The 21840-nt window shown below is 39.3% G+C and overlaps 1 protein-coding gene across 2 annotated transcripts; it reads left to right on the top strand.

The window, feature by feature from the left end:
* The first annotated feature begins 14979 nt into the window (after positions 1-14979).
* Positions 14980-19740, top strand: LOC135256620 (RAB6-interacting golgin-like). 2 transcript variants are annotated; one of them, XM_064338571.1, is made up of 5 exons: positions 14980-15207; positions 15736-16075; positions 16352-16453; positions 16566-16706; positions 17472-17851. In XM_064338571.1, the coding sequence occupies exons 1-5, from the start codon at positions 15153-15155 to the stop codon at positions 17701-17703; spliced, it is 870 nt and encodes a 289-aa protein (XP_064194641.1). In that variant the 5' UTR covers positions 14980-15152; the 3' UTR covers positions 17704-17851. The 2 variants fall into 2 exon arrangements, with proteins under 2 accessions (XP_064194641.1, XP_064194640.1); XM_064338570.1 differs by having other exon boundaries at positions 14983-15207; positions 17530-19740.
* The last annotated feature ends 2100 nt before the right edge of the window (positions 19741-21840 follow it).

The following is a 21840-nucleotide window of genomic DNA, read 5'->3' as shown; positions in this document are numbered from 1 at the left end:
TAATTTTATATAGAAATGTGGTTTGCAGCTTCTACAATCTCAGTTTCAGTAATAACATGATGAACATTCTGAAAATTATATCGACACATATCCTCCATGTTTTTCAATGATGAACTTACAATACTCAGCAAAGGTCACCACTAGGCTTGTGTGGAAAATGCACAAACTGCTTCAGAGCTGCAGACAGGATTTTTCTGAAACAGTATATTCTAAATAAGACTGTTGTGGATATCATCATCTAACATGCCCTGTTACCTGAGAAGGCACAGGTGACAGGCTAAGACAGAGGTTTGTCAGACATGTATAGTCTGTCCAGGCTTAATGCTACTGTCAAGCCATGCAGCACCACATTCAAGGCTATTCACTTCAGCAACAATGGCCAAGAGTACACCAGATAACTGGAAAAATAAACAACCAATGACAACAGTAGAGGTAAAAAATGACACACACTAGCATGGCATTTATATAAACACATTACAATTTCGTGTAAGACAAACTCTAAATATAATTAGGTTAATTCTTCTCTGACAGTAAACAGCCGTACTCTGAAAGCAGCTGTACTAACTCTGCTCTGTGACCCATGACCTCCGGAATCCCATAATTACCAACAAAATTAGCTCATGTACGCATGTTACGCCTAGCTGAATCATTTTCTGCCAGACGGACTCACCTTCGTGATTAATATTCTTTTTACATGTGAATCAGAAGGTTTCTTGGAACGGGCTCTGAGAGCGTTGGAGGTGACGTTCTGACCTTGGACACTGGCAAAAGCAGAGCTGTTTCATTAACTCAAGCGCAGATTTCGAAATAGAATAGCTTTCATGGCAGGAATTTCCTGCCTCTTGATCTAGGAAAGCATAACACATTTCTCTCTGTGGGGTTCAGCCTCATAATAACTTACAATTTTGATGCCAACAGAGTTTTATTCGTTTTTTGGGGCAGTTCAGCATATATATATATATAATAAAATCTTTGCCATTGGTATTACGCGAGACCATCTGGCAGAACAGAGGTTGAGAGAAGAGAGTTCTTTCTCAGCCCTCTATAAGGTCCATTCCAACTGAAACTGACAGTTTCAGAGAAACCACGGATTTGAGGATCCCTGACATTGTCATAGAGGATGCCCACATTCAAAGGGAGGAAAATAGGATGCATGTTTACAGGTCTTTACAAAGGTTTTTATAGTAAGCGAACATTCACCCAATGTTTCACTTGTATCCGACGCGAGTCATTGAAATGCTCCAGTGCACTTGTGAGGAGGATGAGTTCATTCTCATTGCTTCCCCCTGACATGGCAATATATAAATTGGTTTTTAGTCCACAGCATCTTGAAGCTTTGCTTTTGTGTCAATTTATTTCAACTTTGACACCATAGTTTTTTTCTTTAGGGTACATTGTGGCTATTTTGACTCATGGGTGTCAGGATGACATGGTCAGAGAAGGTCATTTGGGGTCACTGTGTGGTCTTTGTTATCATATAGTTCCCTCCTCATGCAGGCTGAAGGTTCCCAATTTAGATTACAGTGTAGTTATGAATGATTCATTATATGTGATTAAAAATATATGTTAGAAGAATCATTCTCCGATTGCACTTAAGTAGGACCCTTGATGTGGGAAAATTGCTGCAATTGGAATATGTAAAGCTGTACTTTTCAGGGCCCAAGAGTAAAATTTATCAATAAACACACAATATATGCAATACAGAAAAACAAATGTGCACGCAAATTAACAGTAGCTCACAGTAATCTAATTTTCCTTTGGCCCATTTTAACCCCAAATGAGAAACCATTTACTTTAACTGTCCAGAGCTCTGTTTTCCCCAACATGCAGTAAAAACAGAAAAGTGGTGACTGGGTGAAACCCCAATGGAACCAGTTCTCTCAGCCAAAATGCAGTCCAACATGCATAACACTGGTAATAATAAAAGAAAAACGCTAATCCAACTCATTTAAAACTATTGGTATGATTTATGGACAAATCTGTGAAATATGACTTTAATAATAGTTACAAATGGCTGAACCACAGGATCAGCCCTGAAATGTGATGGAAGCGCTGCACTTTATGGAAAGGCTAACTGACTTGGCAAAAATCGTTGTTATTAACGAAACATGAAAATAGTTGTGGCTGTGGGTTATGGGGCCCGCAAGCCGAACCACTGATTAAAGGGCTGTGTCATCGTTTGCTGTAATTGAACAAGATGTTTTTGGATGAGGCGTCCAATGTGGCAGCTACACAGAACCACATGGTGCCAACAGCCACGTCTGGGGACAGTTCAATTCAGGGGTCCTCAATCTTATCCAGAAAGGGCCGGTGTGGGTGCAGGCTTTTATTCCAACCAAACAGTAACACTCCTGATTCTACTAATCGACCCCTTGGAATCTTTGCTAAGCATCTTGATTAGTAGAATCAGGTGTGTAACTGCCCAGTTGGAACCAAAGCCTGCACCCACACCGGCCCTTTCTGGATAAGATTTAATGGGTGATGTTGTCTATTCACAAAACTGTTTGAATGCTTTCTCCTTTCCTATTCTCAAGATTAGTTGTAATGAGTTCAAAAGGAATATTACACTATTAAACAAGGCTATAGGCGTTGTCAAACATATTATTATATTTGTGTGTGTGTGTGTGTGTGTGTAAGGAAAAGTGGTTCTGACTGAATCTCATGATGTTTATTGGGCCTCATTTGAATACAGTTTTTCTTTAGAGCAGGATACGGTTACTAAAGAATGTGCATTGTTTATCCAGAGGAGAAATGCCAGTATAACGTAATGTTTGGCTGAAGCCAGTTGTAACCCCATTGCTCAATTCTGGACTTTCCGGAAAACTAAGCACTCAAAGAAGAATTGGATGAAAAAAAAAACTTCCTGTTGTTCTGGTGGTATCTTGACTGTCGTGTTTTACATTCCATATCTAAATTCCAGAACATAATTCACACAATCAATCTCTTTAAAAAAGCATAACCTGAAGAGAAAAGTAAGGCACGTGGCCAGTTTGTTGCAAGCCAGAAACTTCAGGACGTTTTGCCCTCCGTACAGCTGCAGAGGAAAGAGTTAAGAGATGTTGTTAATTGTCACGTGACATGAGTAATACAGACAATGCGCACTCCCCTCGCCTGCACATCTTGCCTGCAGATGTGGCGATACCACAAACACTTCAAAGTGCCTCCCACAGACGAGCTCCGCGTTCTGACGCCAACTGCAAATGTCCTGGACACGCAGAGTGGAAAATATTAAACATTTCATACGGCTTAGGATGGGCTTCAAAAACATTTAGTTCTCATTCAGTGTGATTCAGGGGAACATGCTAACAGAGTTTATTTGCTTGAAAAACTAGCCTTAAAATTGGAAGGTGCCTGCTTTGGGGCACAGCACACTACATTAACCCTGCTGAATGAATCCACTTAGGTAGTGGTTGAACCAGTTTGTGCTTTTAGCAAAGAGAAGAGAATAACAGAGCATTCATATTATGAGGTGGTGTTGATCCTTTTCAGATATTGACCATTCTCAGACATTTCTGAGGATAAAAAAAATCAACATGAGGCATTGGTTTATGGATCTGCTTCACTGCTTCACAGTGCGTTTTTGTGCTATTTCCACAGGCTGAAAATCGAAGCATTTGCATTACCTTGTCACGACTAAACTAACATCCCAGCAACTTTGACCTTGACCATGCCAACGATGGTGGCGACAAAAAAAAAAAGATCCCCACAGCAAAACAAATCAGTGGACTCATGCTGACCCAAATCATTTAAAATAGAACACTAGACAACAGCAGTCTCCCCAGTGGTCCAGACAGCTGAACTTCATTGTGGCCTGAAAGGGAAGTGTGTTTTGAAATTACAGTTTATAGAGGGCAATTATTTGACAATACACTACACAACTTGGTGATTAAGCCCCTTAAGTGCTCCCAACACAATCATCCAAGAATGGAAGGTATTTTAAGATTGCATTTCCAAAACCAATGATACATCAAATAAGAAAAACATGTTTAATTTGTGCAAATAAGTTTGAATACATTGTTTGCATTCATATCAATATATGTAGCCTATGCGGGTCTTCCACACTAAAAGCAGCAATGTACGATTGTGATAATCACTTAAATATTACAAATGGAGGAAAAAAGTGAAAATCCACAAACTTGGACAGTCAGTCATGTGGCCTGTCAAAATTCTAATTATTTCATTTTTTATTGGTGCTCCTAATGAACCAGATACGATTGATCAATCACTGCCAAATTCTGATTGTTAAATGCATAGTATCAATATCAATAGACATCTTGTGATTAGGCCACTCGACCAACGGGCGCATATTTTGTCAGAATCATAAAATGTACATATGATGTACTATCTGTGGACAACAAAAATAACAATAATAATATTCCACCTTCTCAAGTGTGACATTCCTGTGTTAAGATATTGCATGTGTGGTTGAGTTGTATGCATGTATATTATGCATCTTATGGTATTTTATGCCTTTACCAATCATGTTGTTTTGTTCGACCTAACTGACCCGTGTGGAATAAATAAAGTTTTATTGAATTGAATGGAACTGGACTACACACCCAGATAACCCAGGACTGATGAGTGGAAGAGATTCTGGGACCAAAAGTGGCTGTCCTGCAGGAGTGTGGACAAATTGGGTGCAAGATTCATTTTTTTCCGTTCAGTCTATGACAGCTGCGGTGGCCATCTTTGGAAACAACTAAATAGGCCATTAGTGTTCTCCAATTCAATCCATGTGTCCCATCAAATAGCAGTGTCACTATCACAGAGCAAATGCTGGTCTTAAAGAGATGGAAATAGTTTTGATTTCCCTCAGTGATGAAAAGTTAATCTCCAGATTTATTTTTTATTCGTTTTTTTAATTACGCCTATTCAAATGAAACGTGGCTGAGCTGAGCATAAGCCGTAAGGTAGTATTTTTTCTCATTTGAGTGGATGCCATGTGGAACCGCAGTAAAAAAAATAAATAAATAAATAAAAAAAGGAAACCCGCTGGTAAGATTTATTACCAGGAAAGAACACTTAAAATGTCTTCACAGTTTGATTATTATTGTTAGTACGATGATGATGTTGACTGTGACTGTAAACCCAATTGACTGCACTCTACCCCACACTGGACTGCTGAAAGTGTCCACTCGCACATCTGCCAAGCCAGACCTCAAACATCTTCAGCTGGAATTAGGCCACCTGCAGAGAGCCAGTCTCCCCGTTTCACACACAGGTAGCCTTCGTATCCACCAGCATGACCGCTCTGGATGACTGGGTGCCATCTGTATCAATGGGCTCCCTGGCCACAGTGGGTTTCTCTTTTTTGATTTTTTTGGTAATTTATTCTTTTGATCCCTTATTAAAATCATCACTTGTGCCTCTGCATTAATTGGTGTACTGTCCCTGCCTGCCACACCAGGAACACTGCAGCCAAAGTGCATGCATTAGGCATGTGATTTCATATTGCTTAACTAGGAAATAATAAAAATGTTGCATCATCAATATGGAAAATTTCTGAAACATCTACTGCCACAACAAAATGAAAAACCTGCTCAGCAAAGTAGTGTGCATATTATTTGAAATCAGATTGAGTACATATACAAATCTTCCCTCCTGCAGAGACAGAACATCGTCAGACATCGACTTCTTATGAAGAAATACGGGACAAAAAATTTAAAAACAAACTTTGTAATGTAGAGATAGCATTTTTTTTATGTCATTGTGTATGTACCACAGACATACATGACATAAAAAATAGCCCCACTCATAAAACGAGCAATGAGTTGAACAAAGATAGCACTTCCTCCAGTTTCTTCATTTTGACAGTCAAATATCAAAGCAGATAACACAGCTAATAGCAAAGAAACCCTGCATCTTAACAATTCATTCACTCACTACCTGCTTAACCTTGCTTAACATTTATTTTGATTAGTATCCATAACTGTTCATGTCAAAAAGGGGGTCTGCGAATTAAAAATGAATTATTTTAATACAATTTTAATGTCACATTTTGTCTGTGTATTTATCACAGTTTATTTCATTAAAACAAAGTTAGTTGTTCAGTGCTAAAAGGAAAAACAATAAATGTTTTCATAGCTAAGGACACATTTTGATTCAGGTCCAATAAGGCATCATAACATTTTCCAGCAAAACTGCCAAAAGCCAAACAGTTATACAATGTTGGAATACATTGTAGTGTGCATATACTGCATATTAAACATAATATTACAAAATTATGTCATTTTTATTTCTCTTGTGTGAATATAATTGACATAGCCCCCCACCCACCCAAAAAAAAGCTCTGAAATATACTGAAGACACAGGTGATGTGATGCCGGGTCACCTACAACTATAATACCAGGGAACAGAATAGTTCTGTTGGCTCTGCAGCACTGACGGTAATACAACTCAACCGCCGGCATCTGATGAACAATATTCCCCCATTACTGTCTGTCTGACATGGGACTGCAGTGTCAGCTTTGCCCACAAACATCATACAGCCACATAATGCTTTATGTGGTGAGAGGGGACATGCCTTCATGGAATGTGGATAATTAAAGTATAAATCATAAAATGAATGTTGCGGCTAAAAATTCTGCTTGGGAAAATTGCTTCTCTTCAGGCCTCCTTCTAAAAGTCATATAGTGTTGCCGTCGAGATGCTGGTATTCGGCGTTCAGTCCAAATCATTTCCTATGGAATTATATGTTATAAAGAATGATTAAGACATGGCATGTTTTGCAAAATGAGGGATTCTTACATAAACATTGGTTTTAATATTCCGGTGTGATCTGACTTGACTTACTGTTGCTGTGAGTTAATTTACATTAAATGTAGAAAACAGCGCTAGTAAAAAGCAGAAGATTCTCATTCTGAGGAGCTTCTCCCTTCATTCTTCCCATAACCAATAAAAACCCTGCAGACTAACAACAATAAAACGGCCCCTTCTCGCATTATTTTTCCCACAAAAAGGCACAAACTACTCTGTTTTGACTTTTTAAAAATGGTTGTAAACATCCTGGAGTCAATATTACCGTTAATATCACCTCGGCTTGATTGTTTGGGTGCGGTTACAGAGTGGGGTTCAACAATGGTGACAAACCTATTAAATTTGTTGTAATCTCCAAGGGCAAAGCATTAAACTACACAATGAAGCCTGGGGCTTGGGCCAGCTCCTTTTAGACTTAACGCATGGAACCTCATAAACTACTTTCAATGTAGGGAAAAGAGAGAAGACAGAAGAGGAAAAGCCACAGAGTGGTCTCTCTAACTGACAACTATGATGGAAGTAATTATTCACAGATGTTCATTATTGGGCTTTTTCCCAATGTTAATTCAACTCCTAACAGATAACATTTGGTCCAACTCTGGAATGAGGGACCAAATGTTATCTGTTAAGGGTTAAATGAACACCGGACATTTTATTGTGTAGGCTGGAGTGCACCCAGGGATCTGACCTCAAACCTGAGCCTCCTGTCACTGTTAGGAGTAGCGAAATATATGCCACCTGATAACGGCCGTCTGTAACAACAATCCTACGTAACCATATGTCCTTCCTTACAAGAAGAACCCCTGATCTGACAGATTTGATGAGGTAAAATTGTGCTGTTCTTTGAAAGCAAACGAAAAATAACATAGGTCACATTATTTGGTTTGGAAAACTATTGAAAAAAAACCAGCAAAGAAACAAGACTGTTCAACTTGATCCAATGATATATTTCCAAAATAAATATGTTTTTATTGTAGATAATGAAAACTATTAATTAACTGTGGCAATCTTTGGTTTCCAGCTGTTCATCCTGTTGTGAAGGGGACCTACTCCCACAGCATTAGATTAAAATCATCCAGCTGGATTTAAGGGAATCTCAGTCACCACAGCCTTCCACGTACTGTAGCCTACAGTATTTTTTTTTTTTTTTTTTGCGTTTGCCTGCATTTGATTTCAAACATAATCCCAAACATAAGGACGTTTGCTTTTGAGGGAGCACCTCTGTCTGGTTTGAATTAAGCATCTGAGCGTGTACTCTGGGAATGCTGCAAGATAAGCGACTGCTATAGGCTACAACTACTGCTAACTGTAATCCCTTGGCGCCGTAAAACACTGAAACAAAATTTATTTATCTGAAGATAATATCTCTATGCTTATAACCTGCCACTGAGCATTTTTGGTTGTATAATTGTTCCTCATACGCTTCAGTTCATTTCTGGCAACATGTGTTGTCGTACCTGTGAACAATCGTTTAACATCATTGTCTCTGAGGTTAGATTTTATTCTGACAATATCAACGCTCCAGAAAAAATACATTTCAAATTTGCTCAAGAAAAGAAAAGAGGGTGGTGGTCCCTTTTTGAGTGCAGAGTCAACGCATTGTATTTTGTATCCTGATATTGAGAGGGCAGTAAAGTGGGCCCTCATCAACAGCTCCGTGGGAAATTCGTACGCCAGATGTGGATCTCGAATTGGAACAAGGTGTTTGAGAAAGGCAATATTCCATGAAAACGTACCACAGACTTTAATTACTTAAATAAATGCTGTTAATGTAGGCTATTTGTAAAAACAATCCAAACATAAACCATATGCCAGATGAATGAGTTGGTAACATTTTATTATCAGTGTGAACATTTGACAAATATTTGAATGAAAAAATTGGAATTGGAAAATGGAAATTCATTAAGATAGTCTCCTGAAGTGTTCTCTTCAAAAATCTAATTGTGTAATTTATTGGTATGTTTTGTTCCCTTGGCTTAATTCTATTTAATCACAGATCTGCAATCTTGCATTGAATCCTGGCAATGCTAGTGCTGACTGTGGCTGTCGGCCCGGTAGGGCGCTGGATGATTGGCTGCAGCTGGTCCGTCCAGGGAGGGAACGTTTTTAACAGCAGGGTTGTCTCCACGTCACAGTACCAGTGCCAGTCCTCTTGCTGACTGGGTGCCTGCAGTCTGCCTGCCTCACCTGCACATGAATTGTAGTCCCCATACAAAATAACTGCAAAGCTCAACTGGTGTACTGCAGAGTGAAAATAAGTGGCAGCCGGTAACCATGCTTCACTGGAGAGTTTGTCTGTACTGTCCAAGACTGAGGACATTTCAGCATTGGGACAGACCTACAAAGATGACAGGACATTCCAAACGAGAATGAGAAAAAAATTTTTAAGATAAAAATATATTTTTTTTTGTTTGAAAGAAAGGTCTCGAGTGTCACCACTGGGTCATTGGTATTCTGCTGCATCTTTAAAAAGAATGACAAAAATTCCAGGAAAATAAAAGGCCAATATTTAAAAATTGTTTAACTTTTTTTATTTTTTTTATCAAATGATCCTTCTGTTACCTTAATTTACTGCAAGACATATTTACACAAACTTCGCACACTAAGCGATTGCTAGTCAAGCGATGTGCCCATAAGAACATGTTGTTTGGAACCTTTATAAAGCCCTCAAATCAATGGGTGGAGTTTGACATTGGTTCCATTCCCCAACAGGATCCTTTTTCTTTTGGTCATCTAGCTGGAGCACCTTGCTATTGGATCCAAATCCCTGTTCCGTTTTACCTTCCCTTTCCAAGCACAGTGCCATGGTGTTCCATGGGAGGCTGAAATGTTTAGCTTTTTAACGATAATTTAAAGCATGAAAGACTCAAATAAAAAAAGTGACAGCTGGAAGATGTTGGCTTCCTCTAGTGCTGCACACGCATGCAAATGTTTCTTATTACACTATAGCTGGAATCCTGATTAAAAGGACTCATCCCTGAGGCCAGAGTTCTGGCAGTTTGGTGTAATATCACACAATGCACAGTGGACTGACCAGGGCTCTTGACATTCCCCTTTTCAACTGAGCAAGTGATGAAGCGAAAGAGTCAACTACACAGACTGTAGCAGTGGTGTTTAAACCAGAACTTTAGACCTTAGCACTTTCAGAAGATTACAAACAGCCTTTCCAGTTTTAAAAGAACTCAGTAGTCTAAATTAGATGTTTAAATCTTTTCTACAGTCTTTTTAGGCTGGCCCAAGAAGTGTTATTCATCATGTTCCTCGCCTCAACTTGAGGACTTGGCCTTAGCTGCAACATCAGTGTGATATTATTCAAAGTAGATGTGCTGCAATGACTTGTACAATGGATAACAAAAAATATGATCATGATGATGATATTAATGGCTTCCACTAACTTGCTTCTAGAAAGACCTCTCAGGAATTACATGAGCTCCCCACAAAAGTCAAAAAAGCTGAGGCGTTGCCCATCCTCTACTGCAGTTTGAAAACTCACCCTTTCAAACCTGGGTGAACGCACCTCTGACTCTATTCTAAACCTATTCTTATTTGAAAACCCCTGGACATACTTAAGTTGTTCATAATATCGTACCTTCGAATCTATTTTACAAATTCCTTTGTTTTTGTTTTTTTGTTTTTTGCAGTATGTTTGGAATCTTTGTCTTGCTGTAGGTTGAAGCGCTGTCCAGTGAGTTTGGAGGCATTTACTTGAACTTGAATAGGTAAGATGCTTCTGTACACTTCAGAATTCATTCTGCTGCTGTCATCATCAGTTACATCATCAGTGAAGACAAGTGAGCAAGTATCTGAGGCAGCCATACATGCCCAAACCATAATACTCCCACCACCATGTTTCACAGATGAGGGGGGTGCTTTGGATCTTGGGCAGTTCCTTTTGTCCTCCGTACTTTGCTCTTACCATCACTCAGAAAACAAAGTCGATCTTGGGCTTTTCTGTGCACAAGATCTTTTTCCAGAACACTGCAAGTAACCTGGCCATCCTGTTTTTGGAGCTAACTAGTGGTTTGTACCTTGCAGTGTAGCCTCTGCCGTTCTCTTCATGAGGTCTTCTGTGGACAGTAGTCACAGACACATCCACACCTGCTTCCTGAAGCGTGTTTCTCATCTGTTGGACAGGTGATTGGGACTTTTTCTTCATCATGGTGAGAATTCTTCTTAGAAAGAATTTTTTATTTCCTATTTCTCAGCTTCATATTGGCTTTCTTAACTTTCACTGGCACAACTCTGGTCCTCATGTTGACAAATGGCAACAACAGAATAGAATTGAAAGGCAGGCAAAAGCCTAGAATCAAGACTAGATAGTGAAAGCGGTTATGTACCTGCACTAAGGAAGTGATTGAATGCCTGATTAATCAGAAACACCAGTGTAGCCTTTTGTCCCCAACATTATGGTGCCCTGAAATGAGGTGACTATGTATAAAAAGTGTTGTAATGAATACATAGGGAAACCGAAATGTATTTTAAAAATTACTGTTTTAGTAAAAGCTGAGAATCTATATTTTAACCACAAGGGAATTGTTTTGTTACAAATCAAAAGTGGTGGAGTACAGAGCCAAATTTTAAAAAATGTCTTTGTCCCAAGCATTATGGAGCTCACCTTATATAGAACTTTTAAAGTTATATGTATTACCATCTTATCTTTGTGAATTAAGATTTTTCATTGATTTGAGTATGGAAGAAAGCAGAAATGTGATGGTCTAGTAAAATATGTATATTTAGTCTTTTCCTCCAGTACTTAATGCAGTTTATAAAAAGAGAAAGTACTGTAGCCACAGGAGAATCCATTCATCAGCAGAACTCCTGGAGTGTGCAGCGTGATGTAAAATGTTATGAAACCGTATTTCCTGTTTCCTGTCTGGATAGGTTGTGTTGCCACGGCAACGGCCCCACGAGTACTGTGGCACACACATCACATCAGATTTGTCAAAGAGGGCTGCCAGTTCAAATGAGTCAGTAGGTGATATGTTAATGCTTCCAGAAACCTTGCATGCATTATAATTTGGAGGAGAAACAGCAAGTGCTGTTTCTGTTGGCATGTTGGACAGCTTTGGAGTGTAATCCAATTCAAACCTATGCTAGTTTGTATTTCAGGCCCAGTTCAAGTGTTCAAGGCTTTGTTCACCCAAAACGGAGTTTATAAATAAACCTTATGGCCTGTGGGAAAAGAGAAACCCTGGCCCAAAAACAAAGTCATTTTGGTAATGATTGAATATATGAAAAAATAGGTCTTTAATTATTCCTGCACACTCAAATGCTAAGGGAATTTTGGAAATGTCTGGTACATCTTGGGTTGTTTGCTTTACTCATATATTGCTATAACCATGAACAAAATGAATGGTCAATGTATTTGCATCTCAGATTAATACTATTCACTAATCAGTGCACAATCCATAAAAAATATATCAGTCGATTTTTAATCGTTAAAATGTAATAGCAGTTGCATTCTTTTGCAAAGTATAGCTTACAGATTCAAGTACTGTAATTATTTGTCAGAACAACCGTTCACAGTTCTAATCATCAAGGCTGAAAAGATTTTTTAAAAATGTAATGTAGCATAATTGAATTGCTGGACATTGTGAAATGTGTCATGTTTTTAAATAAGAATGAGGACAGTATATAGATTAATCCCATTGGATCACAGGCACCAGGCCAATGTTGTACCCACACAGGGAAGGGAGAGGGGGTGTTTGGGGGTGCTGTCTGGGGCACTAACCACTGTTCTAGCTGTTCTAGCATTTCCTGCTCAGGCCAGCACAGCCCCGAGGGCATCTGCTTAAAAAATGCTAATCCGATCAAGTCTCCCATGTAAGAAATTGAAATGAATGGAGTCTGATTAGGGAACTTGAGGCTAATTTGAAGGGAATGAGGAGGAGTGGGCAAAAGCAGGGGCTCTGTGTAAATATAGGGGCTATTCAATCCTTCTGCATTGCACTTTGTCCAAGATTTTGTCCAAATTATTATGACAAAATGCTACTGTTTAGTTTCGTTTTTTTTTCTTTTCTTATTTGCATATTTGCATTTTTGTTTATTTCTTCAGCTGGTGAACTCATGAATCAGTGTAAGACATTATGAAGTTATAAAAGTTCAATAGAAAAAAAGTGCATTCTTAATTAACAAAGTTGAAAATAGGTTTAACACACACTAACATCATAATAGTTCCACTAATCCCATTCATAAAATAAAAAATATTTTGAATTTAGGAATCATCTTAATCATTTTACATTTTACTATATTTTTCAATTACATATATGAAGACAGACTGAAATATGTATGCTGCAAACAGAATGATACCATTTCACTGATGAAAACATTATGCTATGAATATTTAGCCTTGTCTGTATTTAACAAAAAAAGAAATCTCGGTGTGAATCTAAAAGGTTATGGACAAATTGCACTGTTACACAACTCTTAGTCTTCATGCTTAGCCTCTTAAGGACATACTCTGGTACGATACTAAAATGTTAGATTGACAGAATCAACATTAAGTTTTGAACTGACCAGTAAATGTTCATAAGTAGTTTGAACATTGGCAGTCTGGATACATCTAATTGACTGCTCATCTAATCAGTGTTGAAAGGCAATAATTGCTTGCGATGTGCTTTTCATTATGAAAACCGTTAACTTGCGAATGGGTCACACACATTACCCCTGTTTAAAGAGTCATTTGATTTGATTTTAATTGAGGAATGAGTGACAAATTATAGAAAATTATTCCTCTGACAGAGTGATCCAAACTTGCTGCAGCTGTCTGTGGAAAGGAAAACATTCAGACCGTATGGCAGACAAGTTTTGCACAGTTTTATCAGATTAGGTTCTCTCCTCTGTGTACTGTAAAGTAAACTGCCTACACACACACACACACACACACAGTAAAAGACACATTGCATGTGTGTGCATGCAAACAGCCTGGGGTGCATGGCTCAATTTTCAGCCTAATCACAAAACAAATTTGATTTGAGGGAGGACTCCTCCACTCTCCCTTCCTTGAAGGCGATATCAATCACTGCACCCTAATTTTGTTTATCTTCTCATGCTTTCTTCTCTTAGCCACTGTCATCAATTAGTCTGCTGCCCCTTGCAGTCAATGCCTGGCCCTTGTGGTCGGTAGGGTCAGAGGGTAATATAAGTATGAGCCCAATTCCAAACAGCACGTTGTCCGTTGGGACTGCTGGAATGTGTGTGTGTGTGTGTGAGGGCATGCACACACATACATCTATGTGAAGGGTTAAATGGCTGTTGCCAAAAAAGGACATCAGGCAGCAGCCCATGTGAAAGACAAAATCACTCATCAAGAATCCATGCATGGCTGGGAACAACTCAGTGAAGCCTGATTAGATATTCTCAGCTTTATCTGTGCTATCATGAACCTTATCATAATCAGGCTGTCACCACCTTACAAACAGTCCCATTCAAACGATTCCATTATTGCGGAATGTGTATTATGAGTAGCCTACTACACTTACATTTCTAATTTGGCTAAATAATTAGCCACAACATGCTCATTGAAGAATTAGCAATGTGAAAATTGTGGATAAAAAGAAAATATCAATGTTAAAGCAAGTATCTTGCCAAATGGACTGCCATATTAAATATGGAAGGTATGTTACAAAATCTGAAGCTGAATTACATTACATTACATTACATTTAGGCCTATTTGGCAGACGCTTTTATCCAAAGCGATGAATGATACAATAAGTTAATACCGAAGGTCATTGGAACAACTACAGAACACAGGTCCGAAAATGTACAATACTCATTTTGTAAGTTATTCATAGCCACGAACACATTTAGTCCAGTTCACACAGTAAACATTACTCTGACCTAACCTATGCTAAATCAAACTAGGAGGCATGATAAACTACAACATAATTTCATCCAGCATATATTACTAAAGAGAAATTCGAGTGCTCAGTTTTCAGCAAACCACTGTGAAAAATTTGCTACTAATTCACCCTTACCACTCCATAAAAAGAGCATTATTTTTAAAGCATAGTCTATGTGTTATTTGCTCGCATTGCATGCCACATGGAAACGACACAGTCGAATTTTGATTTCACAACAACCGAAAATTCGACTGTACTTTAGGTGCTGCTTAACAATACAATTTGAATGAATAGGCTACCCAAAGCACTGCTGATGTACCCTATTCTTCGTTCAGAAACCAAGACAGGCATTATTCAGGACAGCGCTGCGCTCAATAAGGTCCTAATTTTGGTCTTGTAACGTGGCAACAGATCAAGCATGGCGGCTTGTTATTACGGAAGTTCAAGAGAAGCATACGTTAGATCTGCCAAACTGTTTATTCTCAAAGTTTTGGGAGTACCGATGTTTTGAAAAATCTGTTACGTTAGGTAATTGACTGTATTATTTAAGTCACAATGGCTGGCTGGGCAGGTTTTTCAGATGAAGAGTTGCGGAGGATGCAACAGAAAGGTTTGTTGATTGCTCGCTGTGTCACACCGATGTACTTTTGTCATTGACTGCTTTATTTTGCCGTGTATAAAATTAGATGGCTGCTTAGCTAAATTAGTTACGTGTCTATGTTGGTGTCGGAATGCATCATTTATGCGGCGGAAATTAGAGACTAAATGTGTATCTCTCACCTAGAGAAACGTGAAACAATGTGTCAGTACGACCGACAACAACCCGTGATTTCTTGGCTGCATTTGTAGCAAGTGATCGCAAATGAACTGAAGGCTGCAGGCTTTTCCGGCTCCCTGGCTGAATTGTATCGTAAATCAGCTCCACCATCTAGCTAACTTGTTATCTTGAAGACATGTTGTGCAGGCAATTTGCTACTTAAGGTTAGGCTAAATGAAAGCTATTTCTGTGTTTAGTCTTTCTTGACACTGTGGGGGTGTAACCAGAACTGTGTAACTTTCTAACATTAACTTAACCTTACTGGCTGCTGACTAATCCCAAAATGGGTAAAGATGTTCAAATTATCCCCTTGGCCTTCAGCCCCCGCAGACGAAGTTGTGCCTAGCGTCTCCGGCCATGGCCGGAGACCCGCACCCACCAACCGCAGCCGTCAACAGATGCAGATGGAAAGAGCCCTCAAGACGACTACTCGGAAGCATGTGTCTGGCTCTCTTCCACCGGAGCAGCGTCTCGCGAAACCCGAAGAGCACGCATCTAACGAGGTTCCTCCAGCACCGCCTGTGCCGGAGGCGACAGAGGCTGTTAAGGAAACCACACAGGATGATCGGAAAACTTTGATCCTGAAAACAGAGCCAGAGCCAGAGCCAGAGCCAGACTCGGCCCCAGTGCCCAAGGAACTGGAAAAGCAGGAAGTGGAATTGTTAGTAAGTCTATGTCAATTGAGAACGAACTGTCAAATGAATGCCCTATACACGGAGTATTGCCTCCACCTTGCCTGTGGGCCGTCCATTTGTTAGGCATTTATTACTGTCATTAATGAAATACTTAGTGAATAGTAGCTGGGCATCAGATTTGTGGTTTATTAATGATGAACCGAAATTATGACCCATACCATCTTGGACGTTAGATTTAAAATGTATGTATGATTATTGATAAATCTTTATTATTCAGACTTGGGATTTGCTTAAATTGGCAGGCGAGAGAAGACTCGATTGGAACTCCTTCAACAAGAGCAGCGAATGATGGAAGAGATGAATAAACGCAAAAAAGCTCTTTTGTCAAAGACGCTTGCTGAAAAGTAAGAATCTTACAATACTTCAAATGACTCCTTCTCAAGTTGACATCCTAAAAAGCAATGTCAGCTTTGCTATGAGGTTCAATCATTGTCTTCCTTTTATTGGGGAAACTAGGTCCAGAAAAACACAGGCTGAGACTGTGAAACTTAAGAAGATCCAAAGGGAACTACAGGCCCTGGATGACATGGTGTCCAATGACATCGGGATACTGCGAGGATGGATAGAACAGGCTACCTGGAACTACTCTTCTGCGTGGTGGGTATGGTGATGGCACTGAGATTTTGTCTTCATGTTTACATTTCTGTCAATTCTTAGAACATGCCCCAGGTTGTCCTGTAAGAACCTAAAGCCAAAGCTGAGTGCTTGCGCTGCTTGGTAGGCCGTGCCAAGTGTTTGCAAACGTGCCTTTATACAAGCTGTTTTGAGACAACTTGCTGCAGTATGACACTTTCAGAATGCTCTTACACTGTGAAAAAAGAGTCGTGTGGGTTGATTTGATTCTGCAATAAATGTTTGGGAAATCTGATACAGCTCTCACAGATCCTCTTAGTTATGTTCTCATTTGAAAATGCCACTGCCCTCTGCAGTATATTCTATGTAAAGTCACTTACACTGATTACAATGATTCAAAATGAGTAAAAGTGCTACTGTAATGCCCATGTCCACAGCCCCACAGATTTAACTAATTATACTAAATTAATACCAGAAGAAAGTCACATAGATAATAGAAAATTGCCCTTGAATATCTCATTCCATTTAATCTTCATAAATAAAATACATTAATGAAAGCATAGCCTAAAATCAAACCCAAAGACCAAAGAAACACCTCTTTCATTCATGCAATATTTATAATGGCTACTATATATCTTGCCCTGCATTTAATCTGAGGCATGATGGATGTTCAAAAATGGATGTTCATTGTGGATGTTTTTTGTGTTTGTTCATTTAAGCAGGTGGCTTGGTATTGTATTAGGAATCTGTTACTCAGGTGTGATTAGGTTCCACCATGTCACCATACAGGTCTAAGCAGGCCATCGTAGCTGAAGGTCACCCTCAGAAGGTGTGGTTTGCATTCCAGGACCCGGTACAACCGGGCGGAGGCCGAGTTTGTGAAGGCAAAGCTGGACCTGCACAGGAAGGCCGAGCTGAAGGAGCAGCTGACGGAGCACCTGTGCGCCATCATCCAGCAGAACGAGCAGCGCAAGGCCCGAAAGCTGGAGCAGCTGATGAAGCAGCTGGAGCTGCAGCCTGACGAGGAGGGCCTGGAGCTGGAGATCCAGGTGGAGCACATGCTGAAGGAGCAGGAGGACGTGGAGGGGTCGGAACCAGTCCGCCAGGCCTGTGAGGAAAGGAAGGGGGCGGGGCCTGAAGCGGTCGAAGGCAGCAGTCATGGTAACACAGGGAACATGGAGGAGATTCCGCTCTGTGCGAAAGAACTGGAAAAGAAAGACTTGTACTCTGAACCAGCAGTTATTCCTGTGACCACTGAACCTGTGGCCAGTGAGGCACCAATCTCAACTGCATGAGACTTCCAACAAGATCCCCCCTTATTTTGCTGCTGAAAAGCTTTGGGGTGTACGCATAAATCTGCAGTGGTCATTTACCAAAATTATGCAAAAAACGTTTATTTCTGGCAAGTTAAAACTTAAGAATGCCTAAAAAAATCTGTCTTCTCTCACAAAGATGAAAAGAGTGGTCTCCTATATGTCTTCCAGTATGGCATGTAAATTGCATTGCTTACTATCATTTATGTTATACCATGATGTTATGTTTGATGTTATGTTATACCAGCTCATTTCTTTGTGGACAGCAGGCTGCAGTTGGCACATTAGTGTGTCCAATAAGCCCATCCATGTCACATCAGGGGATCTGAAGAGTCAGTTAAGAACTGATGCTTAATATTAGGACCACATGAGAGAGCTGTCTTTTACAGCATTGCTTACAGAAAATATCAATTTGGCTGAAAAAAACTTTCTTTTAATGAATTGTGATTCCGCCCTGTTTGGCATTACTTACATTTTTATGCATACACCCAATCATGCATAAAATCATGTGCCAATCATTAGAATGCCTAACCCAGGAGTTCTCCTGGCACCTATACACTTAGCCTATCAACACTACACATCACCTGATACTGTAAATTTGATATTGTTCTGAATTAGTATATTTTAGAATATTGTCAAGTGCCAAGTCATAAATACAACACTTTATTTGCTGACCAATTAAATGCATTGCATGTACATAGGATGGGGTGGAGACTTTAATTGAAGAGGTCCAAAGATTATTTTTGATATCATAAGTACTATGTACTTGAAGTGAACAGCTGAATGTGTTCTTATCTTAAATACTATAAAATATCCTAAAGAAATCATATACTAGTGCGATGAACTTGTCTCCCTTTTTTTGCAAAATGGTCTTTGAACAAAAGCATGATGTTTCAAAGTTCTTGCCAGTGTGTACTTGTACATTAATGCTTAAGATTAAAGCAAAAAAAAAAAAAAAAACCATTGTGCCAATCCAGGGCATTTGAACATCAGTGAAACATTTACTAGTGTAATTTGTGTGTGGTTTGTGGGAGGGAGTGGGTGGTGTAGACACAACTGCGTCCTGAAAAAGAGGGCTGCTATTATGCACTCATGAGAAAATGTTCATGATTAAAGTGGCCATATTTCCCCATCAGTGTAGTGGATGCTAAATCCGTCTCTGAATACTGGCCTTTCCTTGTTTCGTTTTTTTCTTTTCGTGCAGTAGTTTTTTTAAATGGGGTATTCGGTGCTGAAACTGCCTCCCATTTCATGAGCAATATACTTCGCCTCTGCATTAAGCTTGTACTACAGGGTGATGTTCTGGGGAATTTGGAAATTTGGCAGAATGTGTATACATATATATATATATAATGTGTGTGTGTTTGTATAATATCTATGTGTCGGTCTATGTATACATACATACAGTGGCTCCATAATGTTTGGGACAGGCTTTTTTCTTCTTGATTTGGCTCTGTGCTCCGCAGTTTTTTTTATTTTTGATCGAACCGCAGAGTATCACCATAGCAGATACTCAGCACCTGGTGATGTCTACGGGTCACAGACTTCACACAGTCATTGCATGCAAAGGATATGCAGCAAAACACTAAAACGCATGACTACTTTCATTTACATAATGTTAACATGTCCCAGACATTATGGTTCCCTGAAATGACTATGTATGAAACGTGCTGTAATTTCTACATGGTGAAACCAAATTTAATTTAAAAAATACAATTTAATAAAAGCGGAGAATCTGCACTTTACCCACATGTGAATTGTTTTATTACAAATAGAAAATTGTGGAGTACAGAGCCAAATTAAGAGAAATGTCTTTGTCCTGAACATTATGGAGCTCACTGTACATATAATGAGCTGCCAAATGAAACACTTGAGTAAACAAGGATACAAAGCAAAGCAGGTGATTTAGATAAAGGTCTGATTGCTTAGTTAAACAATTAGCATCCTAGCATGGCGGTTGTATTTAAAAATGCTTGGCAGGTTCAGTTGGCCATTATTTTGGCTATTGTGGCTAGAAGAACAGATCTCAGTGTCTGTGAAGGAGGGGTGGTAGTTGGGAGCTCATTCAGCAGTAGCTTCAGAGACTGCTGAACTTGCTGATGTTTCAGAAGGAATTTGGCTGAAGTGATATTGGCGTGGAAGCCTGGGGGAAATCATTATCTGGAGGCAACTGTGGTTGAAAATGTATACTCCTTGTCTGTGATGTCTGGTAATTTCTTTGGGAGCAAGGCACAAATAACGAGTAACTCAGTTGAATTCAAGAATCAGTTGACTACAAATATCAATCTTGGGTGTGAGTTGGCAGCTTTATCAAGAACATTCTGTCAAGAACACTTCACAGATGCTGCGGTCAGTGTTGCCTTTGTTTTGGCTGTGTGCGTGCGTGCGTGTGTGTGTGCGTGCATGCATGCTAGGATATGACATATACACGTGTATTGTCATGTTTTTCTGCAGTGGGAGTTCTGATAAGCAGAAGTTATTTGTTCATGTTCATTGGTCCAATAGGTGAGACAAATTTCTTAAGCTTGCAATCCAGATTTTGGCAATTAGGGTGGAACAGATAGGTAGTTCCATAAAGCCATTTTATGAATAAAATATTATTTATGAAATGATCATGGTAACGATTTTTGCTTAATTATAAACCAAAAGACAGCATTGTTATACTACTTTGCTTTCCACATCTCAGTGGAAATCTCCACTACATGGTGCATTGTTCGTAATCAAAGAGTACCGAAGTATTGCATTTCTTATACTGGGACTTATGTTGTTTATTTCTTCGGTGAGCATAACTTGGACCTACATTTTATTGATATGGCTCAGACATGATTCACGGTTTCGTTTCCTCCACAATAATCGACGAGGGTGAACGAAGTTGTTTTTGCCTGATATGTGGAGTGTGACAGAGACTTCTGAATAATTAGAAACGATACCACCTGACACAACACTCGTCATCTGATGACGTTCTCAATGTCCTTTCCTAAAGTGAAAATTGTTCGTTGTAACTGCAGGCTACAACCACTGCAACTCACTTTCCCCCGTTAAAAATTTTAGTCATTTCACTTAAAATTAAGAGAACTTATGTTTAGTTTACGGAAAACGCTTTCCTGTCAAAATCTGTTACCGTAGGTTATTTCGAAATTGATGTTATGCAGGTACCCTTATGTCAAACTTCATTCATCAGGACATGAATGAAACCAGTTATTTCTTAAAAGCCACAGACATTTCATGAAAGTATAATCATCTCGTTCCAAAACAATAACCGTCAGTCGTCCGAGAAAAAATGGTGAGACAAGCAGTTCGCTCATGACTCTAATTTTCTCTCGCTGTTAAATTATACAGAGGTAGGCTACCATGCATTTCGTAAAAAGGTATGCGATCTTGCAAGAGAGATGATGCCACTCCTTCCCAACTGCTCCTGATTTATTTTTATCCAGCTTCTCAAATAGGTTGGCAAAGAGCTGTAAACCGATAAGTGAAAAGCGGATGAATTCTACTTTTACTGATACAGCACGGTATCTATAGGGGAAACTGACTGCATGTGGTAGGCCCTAGTGGTGGTGGATTTCTTTTACCCTTAAGTGGTAAACCTTAAAAACGCAGAGCTGTTAAACTGTCAGACCACTTGTCAGAAAAATGAAGACATGGTTCCAAAAGAAAAACTATACCCTTATTTTTACAATCATATATTTTGTGTTATTGTGTTATTGTTCTAATATAGGCAACGTATACACCCTTAAAAATGAGGGAAAAGTTCAAAAAGTTTATGTTCTTGTAGCCTATAAGCCATACATCCATGAGAAATATTGAGACACTTCGCACGTAATTTGCTAAAGAAATTGTGAAAT

The sequence above is a fragment of the Anguilla rostrata genome, chromosome 6 (assembly GCF_018555375.3).
Source record: "Anguilla rostrata isolate EN2019 chromosome 6, ASM1855537v3, whole genome shotgun sequence".
In the NCBI taxonomy this organism is placed as follows: Eukaryota; Metazoa; Chordata; class Actinopteri; order Anguilliformes; family Anguillidae; genus Anguilla; species Anguilla rostrata.
The sequence above is the reverse complement of the archived record's forward strand: the minus strand, read 5'-3'. Positions and strand labels throughout refer to the sequence as shown.